At 39.2% G+C, this 22,721-nt stretch overlaps 1 protein-coding gene across 2 annotated transcripts; it reads left to right on the top strand.

Moving 5' to 3' along the window:
• The first annotated feature begins 1,418 nt into the window (after nucleotides 1-1,418).
• On the top strand, nucleotides 1,419-20,779 carry st3gal4 (ST3 beta-galactoside alpha-2,3-sialyltransferase 4). Of its 2 annotated transcripts, XM_046390457.1 has the most exons (12): nucleotides 1,432-1,727; nucleotides 5,998-6,065; nucleotides 7,183-7,254; nucleotides 8,835-8,916; nucleotides 9,238-9,327; nucleotides 10,591-10,688; nucleotides 10,983-11,043; nucleotides 11,576-11,671; nucleotides 13,444-13,633; nucleotides 14,084-14,221; nucleotides 19,529-19,681; nucleotides 19,792-20,779. In XM_046390457.1, the coding sequence occupies exons 3-12, from the start codon at nucleotides 7,233-7,235 to the stop codon at nucleotides 19,879-19,881; spliced, it is 1,020 nt and encodes a 339-aa protein (XP_046246413.1). In that variant the 5' UTR covers nucleotides 1,432-1,727; nucleotides 5,998-6,065; nucleotides 7,183-7,232; the 3' UTR covers nucleotides 19,882-20,779. The 2 variants fall into 2 exon arrangements, with proteins under 2 accessions (XP_046246414.1, XP_046246413.1); XM_046390458.1 differs by lacking the exons at nucleotides 19,529-19,681; nucleotides 19,792-20,779 and adding an exon at nucleotides 16,186-19,503 and having other exon boundaries at nucleotides 1,419-1,727.
• Nucleotides 20,780-22,721: the final 1,942 nt, after the last annotated feature.

The raw sequence follows: 22,721 nt of genomic DNA on the forward strand, positions 1-22,721 counted from the left end.
TTTACAAAATCACAGCCAACAGCAACAAGAGTGTCCAGATGTTGTTCCTCTGGGGGAAGCATGCAGTCACACTGAGGAGGGATCGGGCAAATCATCATCATTAGCAGACATGGAAAAGTTCATTAACCCGTCTGCCTCAGCACAACCATCAGTTTCAGCCCAAAGGCAGCCTGCAGTCATGCAGGCAGGGTGTTTGGATGTGTCTAGATCTGCCTGGATTAAAGTTCATTGGGGATGAACTCACACCAAATTACTACTTCCCAGTGGGCACCAACAAAAAGGCATATTTTTTTTTTTTAGCATGCCAAGCTGTCTCTGTCATGCATCACTATGCTACATGACATTTCTCCCTTCCTGACAGACATATCACTGCCCAGACACAGATGTGGCCTCATACAGACAAAACAAAACTGCAGGAGCTCAGGATAAAGCTTGATAACAAACAGGTCTTCAGTGTGAGAGCCCTGACTTTTCAACTGGCTGGGAAAATATGAATAGTTTGGTTAAGTAATAAACATCTTGTATAAAATGCACCACTACTTTACGTAAGCAGTAAAGAGTATCTGAGTATCTGTCAGGTGACCCACCAAAATCAGGCCACTGTTAATATTTAACAGAGATTCTCCAAACAGGAGCTCAGTCAACTGAAATAAAAATGATGATTATGTTCAATTTCATGCACAAGATAATGGAAGCTGACCTTAATGGTGGAGTACATTTACTCAAGTAACATACTCCATCATTTGAAGTATTTTAGGTACTTCCTTGAGTAATTCCAAGTATTTCTATTCTTCCACTAACAGCTTTAATTGATACCTACTTTGCAGATTCAAATTATGACTATCATCCACAAAGTAAGTGACAAGGTGCATTTTTTGTTACATAAATGAAGCTACCCAGCTGTATATAAAGTTGTTAAAACCCCTCTTTACCAGCTGGAATATTTTAGTGATGTTGACATATTAAAAGATCAATAATTATGATCCAGTACTATGATATTGTGAAATGGGATATTCTGCAAAGTGAGAACTGCTTTTGGTACTTTAACTTTATATTCGATGATACTTCAGCAAATATTTTCAATACAGGACATTAACTTGTAACAGAGTGGTTACTTCTTCCACCACTGCCTGTCCCTGTGTTTCCCTCTGTTATCTGTTGCATTCAGAGCTTCAAGAAAACAGCCAACAGCAAAGTCTTTCCAGATGTTGTTCCCTCTGGAAGAAAAGTCCCGTTCAAGGCGGACTGAGGAGGCACACGACTAAAAATCATAATATTCTGCATATCACATGGAAGATTTCGATAACTTGTGTATCTGTCTTCAAGTTAACGGCCAGCAGAACCATCAGGTTTCAACTTGTGCATATTTGCAGGGATTTTATTTGGCACTGTTCTCTTTAGCGGCCCAGCGCGCGTTCCCTTAAGCGCATGCGCCTTCGCGTTGAGCGGAAAGGGTACTCGCTGTAATAGAGAGAAAGCGTTCCAGCAAACCGCTATATCTGCCTGAGGACTCCATGCCCGTCAGACCACCAAGAAAGTACTTGTGCGGGTCTGCTTACGCTACATCGTTCAGAGGGGGTGAGCTTTGATGCTCACATCACATGTGTGTGTGCTTGCTGTAGGCAGACGCGTATTTCTCGTTTTCCCACGGAGTGACTGTCACTAAAAACAACGTGAACTTGGTTGCAACATCACTGTGCAGTTACGGATTAAACCTCATCTATCGGGTAAGTAAGACCTCTCAAATCCCCAACACGGAACAGCAGCGCAGTCTGTCAGGAGTTTTGTAGGGAGGCATTAAAATACTGATTTGGTGTAACTGGCCTCATTGAATCACAAGATATCAAATTTAATTTGGCTGGCTCGCCCCTTGATCTGTACTCTGACAGTGTGTCTCCTGCTATTTTTTATTTATTTATTTTTTTTGTACATTTGATTTGACTGGATAGACTAGATATAGGATAATGACATAGGGGCTGGATTACTTGAATTTATGTAACCATAGATAGTTATGATGTGTTCAGTTGATCTATCTTAACGGGGAATTTAAGATACTCTGAGACAGGAGCTTCCTGGTTTCTTTTCTCAGCGACTCTAAAAACCACGTTACACAGGGTTACACTGGGACAAATGGGCTGTACTGGTACTGTTACGTCAAAAACGTAGTAGCTGTTTTCATCAAGAAATGTAAATGTGATGCACCACTCCTATATTTTGTTTATTATAAATCCACATCTCTAATTTTTACACTTTGCGCAAATTTGCTACATACTCCTGAATGTGGTGTGACTGAAAAAAAAAAGATGTTGTGTGTTAGTTTGTGTCAGGCTTTACATCATCATCATCATCGTCGTCATCTCCATCATCGTCATAATCACTTATTTTGTTATGAATCTGAATATTGTTATGTATTGTTTTTCTGTTGCATTCAGTGTAGTTTTGTAATATTTTTTAACATGGCAAATTGAAGCAGATAAGCTAGCTGATAAAATTACATCTGGCCTGTAAACAATGAAACTCTTTTGTGCTGGTTTCTGTGGACGACAAAGAACGACTTCATGTAATTTAGTTGATCAACACTGATGTATGGGAAGAACTAACAACGGCTATTATGAAATGGGGTTTTCTTGCCCTTTTTATGTCTCAACATTAGAGTGTGGTTTCATAAGATAGGAAAAAGTCATGTCACAGCTCCAGTTCACCCTGTTTAAAGACTTTATGTGATACAAGATAAAAGTAAGAACTGATACTGGAATACAAATCTATTAAACATTTGAACAATAATGGTCTCAAAATTTACCATGGAGATAATTATTCAGATTCTGTTTTCTCCCATGTATCTGCTGAGTGTAACCATCCATCCATCCATTTTCTATACCTGCTTTATCCATCAGGGTCGTGAGGGGGAAACAACCACACACACACACTCACACCTGGAGGCAGTGCAGAGGGGCAATTAGCCTATTGTGCATGTTTTTGGTATTGTGGGAGGAAGCCAGAGTAACCGGAGAAAACCCAACGTGACTGTGGCCCAGTGCACAACGCAAGGACCATAAAGACATGGTTGGATGAGTTTGGTGTGGAAGAACTTGACTGGCCCACACAGAGTAATGACCCATCGAACACCTTTGGGATGAACTGGAATGGCGATAGCTAGCCAGGCCTGTTTGTCCAACACTGGTGCCTGACCATACCATAACTCTAGTGCATGAAGGGCGAAAACTGCCACAGAAACACTCCAAAATCTTGTGAAAAGCCTTCTCAGAAGAGTGGAAGCTGTTATAGCTGCAAAGCTGTCTATGTATTTGGAATACAGTGTCATTAAAGTTCCTCTTGGTGTAATGGTCAGATGTCCCAATTCTTTTATCTATATAGTGTAGCTAGCTAGCTAGCTCGCTAGATAAAAAAAATTGTTACTTTTAGAAAATTCATTTGTAGCATCGGCTACATAACAGATTTTTCTTTTGCACAGATGTTGCATTTAATGGGTCGTAGAGATTTTTTGCACATGGCAACTTGGAGCATATCATCTGAAACACCATGATATGCCCTCTGCAGTGTCTGGCTTGAAAAGTGTAATAATACACCTCTTCCCTCACAGCCATCTCAATGAAATGTAATAATACTGTAGCGCAGTGGGCACTGCAGTGAAGGCCTCCACGAGTCCTTGACTAGCATTTCATGGATGTATCAAAGAAAGAATATTTTATTGTTGTTTAATGTTGTCACATTTTACTCAATAAAAGCATCGGATATATGAAGAGCCCCCCAGATGGGTTAGCAGCACCTTAAATATAATAATGAATATTGTAATCATAACTTCCTCTCTGTTCACTTGTGTGTTCTGGTAACCGTCTACTTTCATGAAGTTTCCAGATTAGATTATTAACCATTCAATACTTAATATTGACATTCAATATGAAGATAAAGAACCTCTGCTTTATGGAAAAGACAACAATAAGGGACCTGATGTATCGCTAACGTGATGTGATGTATTATGTATCTGTTATTGCTTTACACTGGGAGCAGACCTCCCAAACTGCCCTCTGAAACACCGCACACCATCCCCAAGTCAACTCTAACCTCTACTTTCTATCTGCTATTCTATCTACTTCTGTCTGCTCTATCAGCTATTCATTAACAGAGTTCAGTGTATAGCCATTATCTTTCTTTTATGATGCCATGTCAGTGAAATCTTCTTTCTAGTTCTTTCTGTTTCCAACAGAGATAATACATGCAGACAAAATAGATAGATGCAGCACAGTCTGCAGTCCATTGCAAAGGACTAGAACCACAAAAACTAAAAGGTGTTGTCTTGTAAGCCAAGGAGGTTGATTATAACGTGCAATTTTTTGGAAAGGTTTTCTTCATAAAAGTGGTCAAAATGTTATAAATGGGCACCAGATTTAGCTCCTCTGACTGGATTAACTTCTGGGATTGTGTGTTTTAGTGTTAATTTTCTATTAAGAGCATAACCCACATAATTTTCTTCAAAGAGTGTGTCTGAGGTTCAGAGACAATCAGCTGGGAAGTGAAAAGGGTTTAAAGAAGAAGGTCACACCCAATAACTGTCACATTAAATATGTTAGGCCATGTACTCTATATTCAAAGATTTTTAATTGTAGAAAGACATGTTGCAATTGCAGTGTGTGTGTGTGTGTGTGTGTGTGTGGGGGGGGGGGGGGGGGGGGGAAGAGACACATTCTCACAACATCTCAAAATGGACTTCATACATCAGTTGATTGATAAAATTGTAACTAAATAATAATAATAATTAAATAAAGTTTCTTTACATTCTTATTTAAAGCTATAACACAGCGACACCTTCAGTTCACAACTTGTATTATTAACAGCCGATTATGTTGACATAAATACTTATCTGTAATACAAAAAATTAGCTTAATCGATTATTAGCAAAAGTACCTACTACATTAGCCTTGTCAAGTCTCACCTTTCTTGGAAATTTGAAAGGAAGTAGCTTTAACCAGTAAATTATTGTCAGCATTTACCCATTGAGTGGTTTTGTTGGAGTTACTTTCACTGTGCTGCCTGACTCAACTTTTACCGTAACTGTATATGACTAAGCAGTTGAAAGAACCTCTGTGGTAAAGGTATTTCTGACTCTGCTGGTGCACTGTTGGTCCCTGACATCTCAAGGACTTTTGTCAGTTGGCCAGCGTGCCTCACGGCATCTCACAGAGCAGCGCTTTACCCCCCTCTGCTCTCTCAGTCCCAGCCAGCCCTCCTTCCTCCATGCCCGCTCCACACACTTTATCACACACAGCCACGTGTTATGTTGTTGTGTTGCCTGTCGTGTCTGTGAGGAGGTTCTGTTCTTCACTCCTTGAAGCTACAGTATATCCAGCTATTGTAACTCTATTATGTTCAGGGTGATAGGTAGTGTTTTATACTGATGCAAAAAGAGGGCTATAGGTCTATTGTTAACTATTGTCCAGTCTATACAGTATCAGAAAATCTTGAAAAATGATTATGAAAGTTTCCCAGAGCTCAAAATGGTTAATATTTTTATTTATTTTTTATATTTCAGTGTATACCGTTAAACCCTTTGATGTTTACTCCAAGAAAAAAAAATAATGTAAAAATTAATTTTTGTATTTTTCATGTTGTTGGGCACTAATAATAATTTATTATTATTTTATTATTTTAGATTTTTTTAGCATAGCATACTTTGACTGAATGGTAGAGATGACTCAATAAGGCTGAATTAAATTCAACAATTTTTCAGTGAGATATAGTGACTCAAAATGTGCTCTACCAAATGGTTGAGCAGACAGTCAAAGGGTTAATCATGAAGCTGCAGTCTAGATTCGTTCACTCCAGAACACCTTACAAAGTGTGGTTGCTATACACAGATAATCTTTATCACATATATGTGCGGTTCCTGTTTACTGTTTCCTTATCAGCACGAAGACAAGTAGGAAAAATGAGTGACAAGTTGACTGTGCAGATGTCAGATAATGTTTTGTTTGACTACAGGGAGAAGCCCAGTCTCATTACATCTGTATCACTGAGGATTTAATCTTTGGAAATGAAAGAAGGAAAAGGTAAGATGTTCTGTAGTAATGTAGTAGTCTTTTTGTTGTTTATGTAATTGATGACTGTATGGTTACCATTAGGTGTCATTTTACAGTATTTAGACATATTAATTATTGCAAGTGTATTAGGATTTGTGTATTTCCAACAACTGCATTTCAAGAAGTCAAATGCTGATTAGCTGCATGAGCTACATTAGTGTCATCAATTGTGAAATTGTGAATTTAGTCACTGAAATGTCAGAAAATTAAAAAAAAACCAAAAAAAACCCAACAACCACAAAAACAGACATATTCAAGATTTACTCCCCTCCAGATTCTTCAGTGTTTTTTGTCATTACCTAAACAATAACTTTGGAAACAAACACAGCCCAGCCTCATATCCGGCTCAAGATGAACACACACCCACTGCATTATAGCACCAGGAAACTCAACCCTAATCCAGGAGGCTGCAATATGTTTTTATATTTTATGCTTATGGGCAGGCACTTGCGTGTCCATATTGCAGAATAAAATCTGCAGAATCTCCCTGTGGTGTTGTTAATTGATCATGTGGTTTCCACTACTTTGCTATCTCCAAGTTTGAGTGTGTATGAGTACATTAGTGCCGTTGCAATGCAGCAAGTCCATGTGCACACACTGACATCTCAAAATAGATATTCAGCTGTGCATCGCTGCAGTTTACTGTAGGTTGTCGGTGCTGGTTCTGGAGCAGTGTCAGGCCTGTTCAGTCCAGTGGCTATATGGATGGCTCAAGCCAATGTGGATAAGCTCCACATTGTGCATTAAATAGTAAGATGTGTGTAGCGTTAAATGCCTTTTAATCGGATTTAAACTGTAATCTGAACTCTGTGAACAGCTGAACCAAGTGCTGAAGCTGATGTGATGCAGTGGGATTGCAAATGTCCCTCAGTTCATATCCTCACTTTGTTTCTCTAGCATTCCCAGTTACTCCAACCTCATCTGCCCTAAGTATAGTCAACACAGATTATTTGCATGTGTTTATGGGATGCAAACTTTAACTCAATTACCTGTTGTGTATATTTACGGTGTCATCTTCTCAGTAGTAGACTATGGGAGTACGCAGTTTAATTAATGAGCTCTTTCTTCCTCCTGTACCTGTCACCAGGATAACCTCATGCACTATGTAGACATGAGAGCACCAAGGAGAATGTGAAGATGTCCCAGAAGGCAACTAAAAGTAAGCCCTTTTACTTTGGGTGATAGAGGACATTTGTAGATTTTTGTTAAATGAGATATTGAGATGCTTTGTTCTGATCTGTTGTGGGCAGCAGCAGCAACAACAGTTTACATGAATGGGACTATTTCTCTCTCTTTATATTCAGTAAAGCATTAATCTGATATGGGTGTTATTTTGCACGCAACAGTAAGAGGATTAAAGACCAAAATGCACTTTGTCACTGATCAGTGATAAGATCTATTGCATTATAACCACAGTGATGTTTTGGTTACCATTTTGTTTTCTTTTTTTTTTTTTTTTTATATATATATATATGTATCTTCATACCAGCACGATGTTAAGACTGTTGACCTTGAGGTCACAGATTAGAATAATAAAAACTATCTCTGCAGAATGACAGGGCTCAGCATCATAAGATACTCCACAGTAACCATCCCTATCTTAACAAACAACAGCAGTCTTGTTGCTGTGATTGTAGCCACACAACATTTAGTCACAACTCAAAAATGTCAAGTGTCGTTTACTCCCGATGCTGCCAACTATAAATTATCAAGGGAAAACACAACAGTGGCTGTCTTGATGCTTTTAAAGCTTTTGTCTTTTGATTTTGAGAAGGGCCCTTGCCTTTGTTCCAGAGACAAAGACCTTTGGACTGAAGGTTGTTGTATTTTGTTTAAGTGTTTGAAATATGTTCACTGAATGTCAGTGGCACTATTGGTAACTTGTCTCTTTAAAGAAAAGTCTCCAGTCACACTACAACTTCTCTTTTTTTTAAACAAGGTATAACTTGTTAGTTGCTGTTATTTTTGGAACGAGTTTCGCTTGTTGTGTCTGCCCTTTACCAGTCTTTTGCTAAGCTAACCAGCAACTAGCTTCATATTTAGTGTACACAAACCTGGTCTCCTTCTCAGGATGCCAAATGGCAGTCCTTCCTTTGTGGCAAGAAGGCTTTGCACATTGGCTGGATACACGGTCTGCTACCCCAGCACAGAAACTCATAGAGTGTGCAGCAAATGGAAAAAACAGAATGAGAAGATGAGTTTCTTGAGGATAATTTAATGACTATAGATTATAGATTTACATTTGCTGCCTTGAGCAACTCCACATGGGGTTTTTAAATTTCACTCAAATATTTAAATTTGACTGGTATTTGAAGAAGAACATTTTAGTCCCTAAATTCGAAGACTTCAAAGACTACTTAATTTGTGAGCTTCACTCTTTGCTATCAAACTGAAACTAGGATGGGTGGAGCACAACTTATTTCCCCACTGCAGGATCAATAAAGTTCCTCTTATCTTATACCAGTACGTAATGGTAATCCATTGGCATTCATTTCGGTTTAAGAACCTAGCCTGGTACTGATATCACACCTTTTTTCAAAGCTTTCATTCATCATTGAAGAAAAGCACACTCCATTTTTAACATTGCCTGCTGTCAAAGGATCTGGTCGTAAAAAAGGAAAAAAAGGAAATTTGAAATCTCACTTTAAAGTGCCAATACTTTTAAATCACAATGTGTTGTATGTAAAATCCAACAACCCTGTTTTTTAATTCTTGTGTTTTTGTCTTCTTTGACTGCAGCATGGTGCCTCAGGCTTCTCCCAGCTCTCTTCTTCTTCATTTCCTTTGTCACATACTACTGTTCCTATGCACTACTTCAGAGGTAATTACACACACTAACACAACTATTTCTTTCATTCTTTTTCCTTTCTCAGTTGCTCTCGTGTGGAGGTTTCAGAATTACAGAGCTTTCCATTTTTGGTAAAATGTAAGCATGAGATTTGTGCAGTGCTGAGTCACTAAAAGCTAAGAAGACAAGCCACATTCTGATCATCCAGTGGTCTGAGCTGCTGGTCAATTTAGGCCTTCTCATATGCCCATTCTTGCACTTTTTGAATGTTCTGGACCCACTTACTGGCACACTATGTTTTTATGGATTCAGCTATAGTTTTCATGCCAGTTGTGGTGATTGTCTGTCTTTCAGCTACGGAGGCACCAGCAAGTCTCTGAACAGTAGCAAGTCATTCTGTGGTGCCTGGCTAACCCAGAAGAAGTGGGAGAGCCTTAATTTTAAGTGAGTAATGGCATGTCTGTGTTTTTTTCTTTGCCAACTGTAGGGAGTGTGAGGATGGCTTATTAAGGGAGAAAGGCATGCCAACATTTTATTTTAACATAAGGTGCCAGGCTCCTTGGAACTGTTTGGGCTGCTCTTTACCAGTTATGAAGAAAAAGCATATTTTAGTGAGAAAGAACAGAACTTATTATGAGAAACGATTTTCCATCTAACAGTAAGTTTCAGTAAGTCAAGTGGAATGTATTGATGAAATGGTTGAGAGGGAGAGTTGATGGAAAACCCAGTGTTGGTTAGGAGGGAGCTCTTGATAAAGCTGAATTTTTCTGAGCCTGACAATAGCTTGTTTGTCCTCCTCAGGTTCTGCTTTGTTAAGTAATCATTGTTCCACTGCCCTGAGCCCCCTCTCATTTATTTTCTCTTGCTCCATTATCAGTTTATTCAGCTGTATATTTACTGTTGGTCTTTTTGTGGACTCTGTTCTGTTACAAAATAGTGATATGGTCTCCATCTGTGGACCTCCTCAAAGGTCACTGTTTATTTCTTCAACTCAGTAGATCTTCCACTGCCTGCCCTCTCACCTTTTAAACAGTCAAGATTCATGTTCTCTGTGTTTACCCATGTAAGAGAACATGATTTGCATTCTCACATTATATTTCTGGTTGGTTGTTCATGGATTTTTACATCAGTCTTTACAGTTATAGGGAGGCCTTCCAGGCAATAATGGTGACATTTCTCTAATTAGATCCTTCCCTGGAGAGCAGCTAGCTGGCACATGAGGGTAGTAAATGTCTGAGAGACTCATTGTCAAAGACAGTAGGTCATAAACAGCTGGAGTCTGAAGCCCACGAACACAGAGGGGTAACGGTTTCACATATTACAACTTGCCACATTTGTCTCACTCCATAGGCTCTGTGATGTTACTGTTTTCTTTTCCCTCTCCAGAGCAGAGAAAGGCCAACAGAGGGTTTTAATGAGGGAAATTGCTATTGAATGACATCATGTAATTGGGTGGTTTGCTTATAATGAGTGTAGTTTACCTGCTTAATAGATACCAGAACATTTGGAGAAGTGCACATCAAGCTTTTCCATGTGCCAGTATGAACACTGTACTGTTTGGAATCACAGTTGGTATTGTCTATTGTGTGGTTCTCATCCTCCCCTCGCTCAGCCGCAGACCCTCCTGTAATATAATTCATCTGTACAGTGAAACCCTGTGCTCTGCAGTATGATGTTAATTCCTGCTCTCTGACATATTTCATGCAGCATTAGCAGACAGACGGAGCTCTTTCTGAAACTGGAGGATTTCTTCTGGCAGAAGCATCCGTCAAAGCTGGCATTACCTTATGGTATTAAGGGCTGTGGTATGTTGGTTTTACATTATCCTCTGCTCTTTCTGCTCAGTTTAAACAGCACATCTCACATCTTAATATTATTGGTTGTATGTTTGAAGAGGTATGTTTTACATGTCTTTCTTCTTTTAATTAAAATAATACAAACCTTCGTTCTAGGTCATGTATCTACTGCAGTCAGGAAATTAGATTTCTGACACAGTCATAAGTCAGCAGTCTTCTGTGTGAACTGCACTCATGTGTTTGAAATTTTCAAACAATCGGGCTCTTTTCAACTGCTCATTTTCTTGCTTTCCCTTCCTCCAGAGCCGCTGTTAGTGAAAGTCCTTGCTGTTGCAAATCACCAGGTACCAGCAAACATTGAAAAGTAAGTGCAAGCACACTTAAGCCAACCTGGAACATGATACTGAAGCTCAACGTTTTATTCCTGTAACCCATGTTTCTATTATTTATTTGAAGTTGTTGTTGTTATTTTTTATTTTAATGATTGAAGTTGAGAGTATAGTAGTAATTGTGAGATACTAGTCTGGGACAGGCGGCAACAAATGCCCAATAACTAACATCACAACAGAAATATTTCACTGTGATTGCTTGGAAATGTATTGCAGCTCTACACACGCTATAATACATTTTCAGTGGCTTCAGCACTGTGATAATGGATAATTTTGGGTTGCTGGTAGCACCTTCTATATATGCTCTTCATAACAGTCAAGAAAACACCCACTGATGCTATTGCTCTAGTTGTCAGAGAGGGTGGCATTTTGTTTCCGACTGTACAAAATTCTCATCTCAGGACCTGTGGGAGGGCTGCATAAACACAAACGAACCACAAATGAGCTCTCTCTCTCTCTCTTTCTCTCTTTCTGTATGTTTGTGTGTGTGTTGTTTTGTCTCCACAGCCTTGAATGCAGAACCTGCGTAGTCATAGGCAATGGCTTTGCCATCAAAAACAGCTCACTGGGAAGCATCATCAACAAATACGACGTGGTGATTCGGTAAGCACAGAGGAGAACACCTTTGCATGCTGTACATAGAGAGGAGGAATGATTCAGAAGTTCACATCAAAAAATGCAGCTTTAGCTTGCTTTTCCACTTTTCAATTCCACTCCCATTTGTGCATTTTTAGGATGTGATTGTACTGTTTTTTTCATATCTTACAAATTGTAACCCATTAACAAAAATAATGCAACTTTTAAACCCAAGATCTCTCCATAACCACCTTCATTTTCAGGACTTAGGAATGAAAAATTAGGAACAGACAGCCTTGCTAGATGACCTCATAAAGGGAATGTGGTGAAAACAGGATATAAATTCACTTGGCTGCAGACTAATGATGGACAGTATCCAACTGAGTGACCATATGACCCTGACAAGAGCCGTCCTCTTAGCAATTAGCAAACTTTTAGGTCAAGTGAAGGTCTTTAAAGGAGAAAAGAAAGTTCACTCACAGACAAAAGCCCTCTGTAAATATGTCTTTACAACCTTGGAATGAGCACATGCATTCTGAGATTCTGAGTTTTTATAAGCCTCTTTCAATCAGCCAGATTTTGGCCTGACTACAATGCATTTTTCTGCCCCCCTCCGCCTCTCTCTATTACATCTTGCTCTCTCTCTTCTCGGAAGCTAATCGTACCCTGACCAGGCAAAGTAAGGTTATTGACGTTCAGAATTCAATGCATACCGGGGACTTTGACGTCACTAAGTTTTTTTCTGTCATAGTAACAGACTCTGTTGGAGCCTGTTGAGACTAAAGTTCTTAAAGTGTAGACTAATCTTGAACCAAACTAGGTCTCAGTTTGTGCTACTGTGTTAATTATTCGGTAAAGATATGAGTTATGATAAGGTTTTGTGATGATGTTGTACCAAGAATTTTTTCAAAGTTGCCAAGTTTTTTTCATTTTAAAGCATGTTAATGTCAGACAGTGACATTAACAGGACATAATGTGGAGGGTGAATGAGGACTTAAGAACAAAAACATCCAGTCTGCTGATTTAATGATGCACAACCAACAGCAGCAGGCCACCTGGACACCACAGTCGAAATGCATATATTTAATACTAGTTTGGCATCAACATAAATCCTTGTCTTGCAGAGAGGCAGAACAAATTTTAGCTTAAGACACATAAGCTTTTATGACTCCCACTCACCCAGGCAGGAGAATCGTCACAGTGAAAACAGCTAACTTGGTTAGCCAGTAGATCCAGTTCAGTGTAGTTCAGTGTCTATGCTGTTAGCTATAGTAGCTTAAAGCTAAAGTCTTGTTGTGTTGGGTTTTAGATTATATATTTTTTTTTATGACTGACAGACCATATTGTTGAGAAAGGCTCTGGTCCAATGTTCAATTTTTTGATTGTAGTTTACTAGCTTACTTACAACTGTTAGTGGGATTTAAAATTAGATTCTCTTATTTCTGAAACACAGCCTCAAAGTTTCAGTTTCATTTAGGTTTCTATATGTATTTAATGTACTGTATATTTGAAATTGCATATTTTGAAACTGAAATTTATGAGGAAATCTACCCTAATAACAGTATTTTACTGGTGCCATGTTTCCTGAATCTCTACAGCAGAGTTGGCAAATGCAAAGCTGGCATGTGCCAGAATAGACACAGTTACGAGAATAAGACCCCAGTGCTCAACATTACAAAGGTCATGATTTAATGATAGATGTGATCAAAGAAAACAAATATATTTCTGCATTAGTGATTGCCAAAATTGAAGATCTGAAAATTCTTGTCTTTGAATATATTATCGTGTCCCTGCCTTAGGTTGAATGATGCCCCAGTAAGAGGCTATGAGGAGGATGTGGGGAGCAAGACCACCATGAGGTTCTTCTACCCCGAATCTGCTTCTAACAACCCTGGACTGCACAACGAGCCCAGCACTCTTATGGTCCTGGTACCTTTCAAGCAGCAAGATCTCCGATGGCTGAAAGAGATCCTATATAATGAGAAGAGGGTACAGGATATGTGTGAGAATGCACTCTCACACGCACACACTCGCTTTCCAGCTCACTGTGTCTCACTTTTATTCTGTGCCTCACATAAACACATTTCTTTTAGCTTCTTTTCCAGCCCTTGTCAGCCATCCATATCAGGAACAAATACTTAAAAGGTTCAACTTCAGTGATGCCAGGGCCCTTCAGAGTTAAATGTAGTTTCCATAGCAGACACCCTTCACTCTGTTGCTCCTGGCACCTCCGGCTTCCAACTGCTAATAGTTGCGGGGTCATGACCTGCTAATTTGCACACTGATTTAGATTCCTCCAGACATGTGGGAGTCACAGGTTCAGTTGCATCTCTGTTTGTGTTAATGAGCAGCAGTCTTTTACGCTCCTTGTGTCCTTTCGTTCCTTTCAGATAACATTCTGTGTCTTAATTTTTCTCTATCTTTCTGTGTGCAATCCAGGTTGTCAAAGGCTTTTGGAAGCCCCCTCCCCAAATCTGGTTAGGGGATGTCAATAAAATCAGAGTGCTGGACCCCCACTTTTTGCACCAGACTGCAGAGAGACTTCTTCAGATCCCTCTCTATCCCAAGGGCAAACAGGTGGGTGATCGTGTCCCTTCTTTTTTTTTTTTTCCAGTCATGCAGCTGCAGTTTTAGAACCAGACATTTTGAATCAAGCTCACACTAAATTGTTGCCCTGTCTTTAATCAAACCAAACTTAATGAATCTAAAGTTGTTGGTGTATAACTGTGGTGGTGATGCTTATCCTCAACTGCATTTTCCCACCAGTACCGTGTCTCTTGTTTTTTCCCTTTCTCCCACACCTCCTTTTTTCTCCTCTTGCCCTTTCACTGCTTCCCCCATGAATGTTAACAAGGCTGGATGGAGCATCAACTGATTAGCCACAGCTCCTCAAGTGATATGTCTTTAGCGCTGTGATAAACAGAAGCATTTCTCTTGAAAAGTAGCTGGGTCAGTTGCAATTTTGTGGATCAGATTACTGCAGAACATGATAAAGATTAGCTTGTGCTTGGCATTCTGGCATCTCATTACAAGATAAGCTCCTCACATCTTCTAGGCTGCACAGCGAATCTCTGGGAAATAATTGAGTTTTGAAGGAAAGCCAAAATATTGTGTAAATTTTATCCAGATGCACTGTTTTTAGTAAAAGCACAGTTTCCAGTTATTTCTGTGGAAAAAGAATGAGACTTTTGTGACCGTCACTGTTTGTCCATGATTTTCAGGGTTTACACTTCATTGAGTATGTTTTATAACACTTGGCTCAGTGAAACGCATATGAAAGTTTGTTTGACAAAGTAAAGGAAAAACAAAAAGATAACCAAATCAAAACACAACAAACAAAAGTGGAAACACAGCCATGGGCTAACTATGGGAACTAAGCTAACTAAGAGAAAACATGACTCATGACTTTTTTTTTTTTTTTTTTTTTTTTTGTTTGTTTGTTTGTGTACAACCAATATGTTTTGCTTTTGACAAGTTGGACCTCAGTGTCCTCTTTTGACTGATCCAGATTTTGAAACACCCTGTACTTTGACTTGAGCTTGTATTCCTGTAGAATGAAGCGTATATGGTCTAATTACAGCCCATCTGCCATAAGGGGCTTGTTGTGTGCTTAGTGTGCATTATCTTTGACATGGCCCTGAGCCATGTTTTGTAGTAGTCCTGATTATTGTTAGGATCCTGGTTTGTTCCTGTCAGAAGTGGAGGGAGTTACCCTTTTGGACTGTAACACAAACACACCTGGATGGTGCATGGATTTCCCTGATGGGAGCTCTGCATCATCTGCAGTGTAGAGCGTGGTGAGCACTAGGATAAAGATGGAGGGACATAGTGATAAGGAGAATGAGAATGACATTTAAACTTTGCAAATATCTATATTTTCCTTAAGCAATGGCATTTTATCGTGCTTGATACATCAGGATAGATGAATTTCCCTCACCTCCTTGTTCTGTCTTGTCTTCTTTGGTATTCTTGACTGTACACACACACACACACACACACACCCTAACACCACTAACTGTAACCCTTACTCTAACCTTATCCTAAACCTTAGCCTAAACCAAACCACGTCTTTAAACTAAAATTTACTCTTTTCCCCATGGGGACTTGCATTTTGTCCCCATAAGGAAGGTGAGTCCCCACGTGTAACAGTGTAAACAGATTTGTTTTGCCCACAAGCTGAATAAAACACAATCACACACACACACTCAGTTGTGTTTGCATCACTTTGGGGACATTTACATAGACTAACATTCATTTCCTGGAGCCTTAGCCACCATCTAACCATAACAATAAACATTAGTTGCTTAATCCTAACCCTGACCTTAACCTGATGCTAACCTCAACCTAACCTTAAAGCAAGTCCTCGCCCTAATATTTAACGATTTACATTGTGGGGGTGTTTTGAAAACAGATTTTTGTCCCCACAACTACAACAATACATGTCCACAAACACACACGCACACAGGCACAAACTCTGCTCTCACACACGCAACCACATCTCATTTCATCCCTTTTTCCTTCCTTATGTTTTTGCCCTGCAGGCACACATGCAAACACATGAGCCTTATGTTCACACCCGTCTCCTTGAACACAGGCTTGTGTTGAGTTCTCATAGGCCTGGCCTGCAGTGGTGACAGTATGCAGCCCCTCGCGTCCCCCTCTCACCAAGGCTCCATGGGCTTTTGTCCAAACTATGCGCCGGGCTGTTGCAGAGCTCTGGTGTTCTTCTGTGTCCTGGTGACCACATGAGGATCATGCACACAGAACTTCAGCTGTGTCCCATTGCAGGGTGCTCCTTACTTTCAGATTTAAAGAAAAAAGACAGTCACGCTCAGTGCAGTAGGAAATTGATCCAGTGTGATGTTTTAGAGAAGAATGAAAAGAACAGGACTGAGCTTATGTTTCAGTTTCTGTCTGTCATGGTCTGATCACCTCCTGTATCTACAGCAGCAGAGCTCACAGTTGTTCAGACAGACCTGTTTTGATAAAATGTAACTTTGAGAGCAGTTAGGCCTAGCAACATGCACGCAGTGATAAACATGCACTGGTTAGCTTAGCCTTGCATAAGGACCTCTCTCTGGTAACAAAATACCCCCCCCTCCAACAGTATTTTAAGGTTGTCAGACAACCCGCAGAGCCATGAGGAAGTCACTGCTACCAGTCAGAAAATAGCACATAACACCCTGTTAAACTTCAACAAATTAAACAAATGAGCCGTAGTGTGCCAATTAGTGAGCTATAAAGGAGTTGATAGAAGGATGTTGTTACTTTTTGACAGAATAATAAGATGATGATAAAACATGAATGATATACATTTATCTGATTTTATAGTCAACTAATAAGGGCACTTTAGTTTTTGTGTATAAAATAAAGTGTTGAGGCAATCAGTAAACCTTGGCTAGAGTTAATATGGGAAGTAAGCAGCTGTAAACATTGGTAAGTGCAACAGAAATGTCCTTGCAGACAGGGTGTTCACAAAGGATACTTGATGATAACATGGAAAGCCAAAGAGGAGAGAGATATGAAAAGTTTGGTTGGAAACTGTGCACTATTTTGGGAAGAGATGGAAACAGAAAGTTTCTTGTATCTCGTGGTCATGTGGAAATGATTCTTTTTCTTGCCTCTGTGAACAGGGATAATCATTGACAGAGTCATATGGGAAATGGCAAGAAACACAGAAAAATCTGTGCACAGTAAGAGCTCGCCAGGGACAGTATAACAAACATGTCTCACCTCATTAAATATCACATTAGTTTTATTTCTAAAAAGCAGCCAGTAGGGTCGGAAAATGCCAGTTTATTTGTTGTTGTTGTTGTTTTTGTTTTATTTTATTTTTTTCAGCAAAGACAGATCTCAACAGTGACTGTAGCCCTATATTTGGGACAAAGACTTCTTTTTTGTGGGCTTGCACAAGGCACTGTCATTTACTTAGAAAGTAAGCATTTCGACATAGAGACAAAATGAGATGTTAAAAACAGATAGAGGGGGAAGACATGAAACAAAGGTACCAAACTGGAATCAAACTGGAGTAATTTGGTATGCATATGATGCCAGGATGCCCTTTTATTTGTGTACAGTCTTAGACATGTCTCCTAGGGCATAATCTCCCATTCTTTGTTATCTATGAAAGATGATGTGAGATATGTGGAGAGAATGAATGATGAAAGAGACGTGCTGACCTCTCCACACCATCTCTCATCTAGCAGTAGGTGGTGCACACAGTGCTTCAGCTAAACATTGATTTGAAGAAGGTCAGTACTTATTTTTGTAGAGATTTCATTTTATCACTTAAGAGGTTTCTGCTGATCATTGCCAAAAAAATGGAATTAATTGGTTGTAATTAGCAAAGGGGGTAAAGACGATGAATGAATACTTAATAATGAACAATGAATCAGAGTCAGCTGAATGTATCAATGTGCCGGGGATAGAAAATGAACGTTTTGGTTTGGTTTGGTTAAGTCTTCTCCTGTAGGAAGTTGTGAATGAAAGTGCATTCAAGATGACTTTTTTATTTTTTACTGTTTGGGGTGGGGAACTGTTATACCTTTATTAGATCATTAGCAGTGAAGCGATATCGGGAAACAAGAGGAAATTAGTGTTGTCTTGTGAAAATAAAATGGCTTTAATCAGTATAATGGAATTAAAATTTACTCCCAGAGTATTTAGAAGATTTTTTTTTTTCCTTTTTCTCCGTTTCTTTCTTTCTTCTGCTTGTTTTACAACAGCGAAGTAACAGTCTACTAACAAAAGATTACTCTCCGACTGCCCAAAAATAACAGTGTCTTGAGTGAGTCATGTTTTTAACCTTTTCATGTGGACAGGGTAATCCGCTGTATCAAATGATCCACTACAGTACAACAGCACTAAAATAGCATACTTTGTTCTTTCCTTTTTTTCTGGTGTCTAACTCTATTCCGATATTTTTCATACCAAGTACGCTCTTAATTTAAATAAATTATTTTGCTTTGAGTACAGCAATTATCTAATTATTTTACTTAAAAAGCAGGTTGTTAGTTGTTACTGGGATCAGTGCTTGTCTTCAGAAGATCAAGGGGTTGAATGAACAATGAGTTTGCATTGTGGGAAGTGCTGTGTAAGAAAGAGTGTCTTAGTGCTGAACCAGTCAGCAATGACTGCATTAAAACTATAAATTGTACACGAGTATGTTGTGCTTTGACCTATTGTTGGTTACCTTGACTCTGAGCTGCAAGGCATTACATTTAGATAATGAGGAGTCTTTTCCGAAGAGTCAACAGCTGTACTAAAGATTATGATTATCCTTGTGTGATATTTCAAGAGGGTGAATAATTTGCCAGGTCGGCTTGGCGCTCACTTTGTTTTGCAACATAACATGATGTTTTACTTCGCTTAACACTAATTAAGCAGATTCTCGAAACAACTTACAATGAATGCATTAAGTCTTTTTAGAAAAAAGTCAGATGTGGTCAGCAATTGTTTGCATTTAAGTCTTACGAGCGGTTCAAAACAATTCTGCAGTATAAAACAGCCTTGTGTTGATGACCTGCAGGTGAAGGGCAGAGACAGCAGTTTCTGCTGTGCTCTGTTGCCATCTAGTGGTGAAATGAGAGGCTGCAGTGTGATTAAGGCATATTCATGTCTGCAAATTTTCACTAGCACCAGTTTTCACTACAGAACAAGTATGACATACCATACTTGTTGATTAATGCAACTATTTGTTGTTTCCAGTAAGCTAAAACCCCTCTGAGGGCAATCTGTATATGATTCTGGTGTTTTTGCATGTAGAAAAATAACTGAGTGTGGTGAAATTTTGCAATCTTACTTGCGTATTACTTTGATTACTTTGAATTGTCAGGACACACGCAGTTATTGCAATGAGGTGTCATGACGTTTTGTTTGTTCCAGATGCCAGTGCATCCTACCACAGGTATCCTTGCTGTGTTTGTTGCACTCAACTACTGTGATATGGTACACATAGCCGGCTTTGGATACCCTAGCTCAAAGAGCCAAAAGCACCCTATCCATTACTATGGATATGACACCATGAAGTCAATGAAGGTGGGTAGAAGTCATGTACAGTAAGCCAATTATTGTCTGTGTTTTAACATGAACATTGGTGAAGCATTCGGTTGTCTGAATACTGACGGTCCCTTTTCTCTCTGTTGCAGAATTCCTACCATGACCTCAGTCAAGAAGCTCAAGCCTTAAAAAAACTGGAGGATTCAGGAGCCATTTTCTACCTGCACCCACATTTATGATACACACACTTGTCCAGTCAATCAAAAGAAATCTAATCATGATTTGGTCACCTGACCCAAATCAGATCTTAATGTGCCTTCTGCAGTGGGATACAAGACATTTTGCTGGTGCATTAAGCTGCATGTGGTGATGTGAATGAAGCTCTCTTTATCTCCTTAGCACCTTATACTGTGTAAAACTGAAAGACAAGAAAAGCAGTTAAACTAATTTTTAAACAGCATTACATCAGTTTGTCAAGTAGATTGTCCATTGATAACATCATGGCTTTCGGTTTAGAGGTTTGTAACTTTTATGGGCTTTGAATCATCTTTCACAATTAGTTCTCAGGACACTAACTATACACGTGTGGTGAGGCATTTATGTGTTTGTGACAACCCAGCTTGAGCAAACGTTATGTGCGATTTTGGATCATTCCAGTGCTTTGATGTTGCTTTTAGACCTGTGTGATATTTTGGGCTTAGGACTGTTACGTTGGAGGAATCAAGCATTTCAGCTCAAGCTTTTCTATTTTGATTTTTGTCCAGAGATTTCATGCATATCACTGAACTGTAAAACTAATCAGCACAGATTATTTCATGTGGTATACGCCACATATGTGGAGTTTTTGAGACCTTCACTTTCACTATATTTTAGTTTAAATAAAAGGAAAATTCACTGATTTCAAACCTGATTCACACATTTAGCTGGATTTGAGTCACTTTACTTTTAGATTTCTTGGACTGGAAATACTACTTATATTTTGCTCATTGGAGTTTTACTTACATCAGTTGTGTTGTGGTTTTCTTTAATTTATTATTATTATTTTTTTTCATAAAGTATATTGGTAAATGGTACCACTGGATATTTTTTATTGTACAAAATGAATTAAATTTTTAATAAAGGGGAAATCAAAAATGATTTCATTTTATTCTCATTTAACATTCACATAATGCATATTTTTGTTATTTATGCCCACATGAATTACTGAAGGTTTCATGCATCTGTGGCCATCACTACACTTGCATTGGTTGATCTGAGTGAACTTAATGTCAATATCACTGTTGCCACAAGGTGGCAGTGAGCCATTATTGTATGCATTTTATAGAGTAGGTCCTTCACATGGTGCAGTCATGCAGCAGCCCATATTAAAATGCCTGAGGGTAATGGTAGCAGCAAAGCTAGCACTGATGCACATGTTAGGGCACACATACATAGAATGAACATCTGGAAGACCATAAAATTGCACAATGCTAATAACTGAGATTGGCTAACATACATGTGCCGCTAGCGACAAATGTTAGTGATGGTTTCTCCTCTCTGTACACACGGCCCTCTATTAGTGTTCACATGAATGGAATTGTGCCCTTGGCATATACAAACTCGCCTTACGTATATACAGTAGAACATCAGTCGTGACAAAGTACAGTTTGTCGACTGAAATCAAAATGACAGCAGACATTGTCTGTGCTTTCAGTTATCATGTACAGTAGATGCTGCAATGCTACTACAACAGCTACTACTAAGAGTAGGATAGCTTATTGACCCACATTCCTCATATTCTGGTGTGAATGTGTTTTATTAAGGTAGAATCTCGTGCACATTTGAGTGCAGTCTTTTGAGTAGTGATGTAGACCTCCTCGAGGTCAGACTGTGAGAAAGCTACCTTTGTACTTTGTTAGTAAGATATACTGTGGAGGTGTCTGAACTCATTGCACCGCTACAAGTGTGAATGGTTTTTACTACTAATTCTGCTGTTGTACATTTTCACAGCTGTGTGTTCTGTTCTGCCCTAAATATGTGTGTTTTGCCTGCATATGGCTCATAGGGAGGACAATCCTATTTGCAGCAGGGTATAGACCACAATCATACGCCTACCCTTATATTCGGTTCAGTAGATTTGTCACTTGCTGGAGCTAACTGATTTCCTTGCAACTGAAACCCAATCTGACAGAAAACAAAACATCCTTTTCAGCTCATTTAAAGCTCATCATTTTCGATGTGAGAGCCATCCATTGTGTGGAGTGGGTATTGTCTCATACTGTAAAACCATCTCTTTTCATCCCTGCTCATGCATGCAAACATGCTTTGAAAAAGAAGTTCCACATTGTTCCACATATTTCTACTCAGCATCTTACCTGTGTTGTCTGTTCAGAAAATATGAAATTAAATGCATGATGTGCATTTGTTTTCCCAACAACGCAGGGGAAGTGTTGTAGCAGGAGCCTCGTCACTTCACACTTGATGGATTCTTATACAACAGGGAGTTACATAATTGAACAGGATTTGTGTGAATCTGCGGGCTGTTTATGTGACAACTGAAAATCAGGTCAGACTTTTCAGGAGAATCTATTCTACTGTAAGCACACCTTTGAACCCCGAAATCCAGGGTGTACATCAGTATGCTGCAGAATGAACATGGTATGTGCTGTGCTGGTAACCAAAGCATCTTCCACTACAGTGAGTGCATTTATTTTTAGCCAGGGTAGCTCCTGCGTGAATTAATCTCCTAACCCTGGCACTGATCACTCTGTGGTGAACCAACTGAGCCCTACAAACCCATTTATGCATGTTAACAGTGTACCAAATGAGCACATAGCTGCACTAAACAATAAGATTCATTTGAAATGCATAGCTTTGAACTTTCAGGCGGACCCCTAGTACACTATGACCCTGAATGCATTGAATGTAATTTTACAGTGCAACAATTTCTTAGAAAATGCATGCATGGTCTGTGATGATTGCTGTGCCACTGCGTAAGGGCAGTCCCATGCAGACAGAGGCTCTGAACGTGTGATCATTATTACAGTATATCTCATTACAGCATCTGCTCTCTGCAACATCTTACTTTGAAGCAGTTGTG

The sequence above is a fragment of the Scatophagus argus genome, chromosome 5, assembly GCF_020382885.2.
Source record: "Scatophagus argus isolate fScaArg1 chromosome 5, fScaArg1.pri, whole genome shotgun sequence".
Taxonomy (NCBI): Eukaryota; Metazoa; Chordata; class Actinopteri; family Scatophagidae; genus Scatophagus; species Scatophagus argus.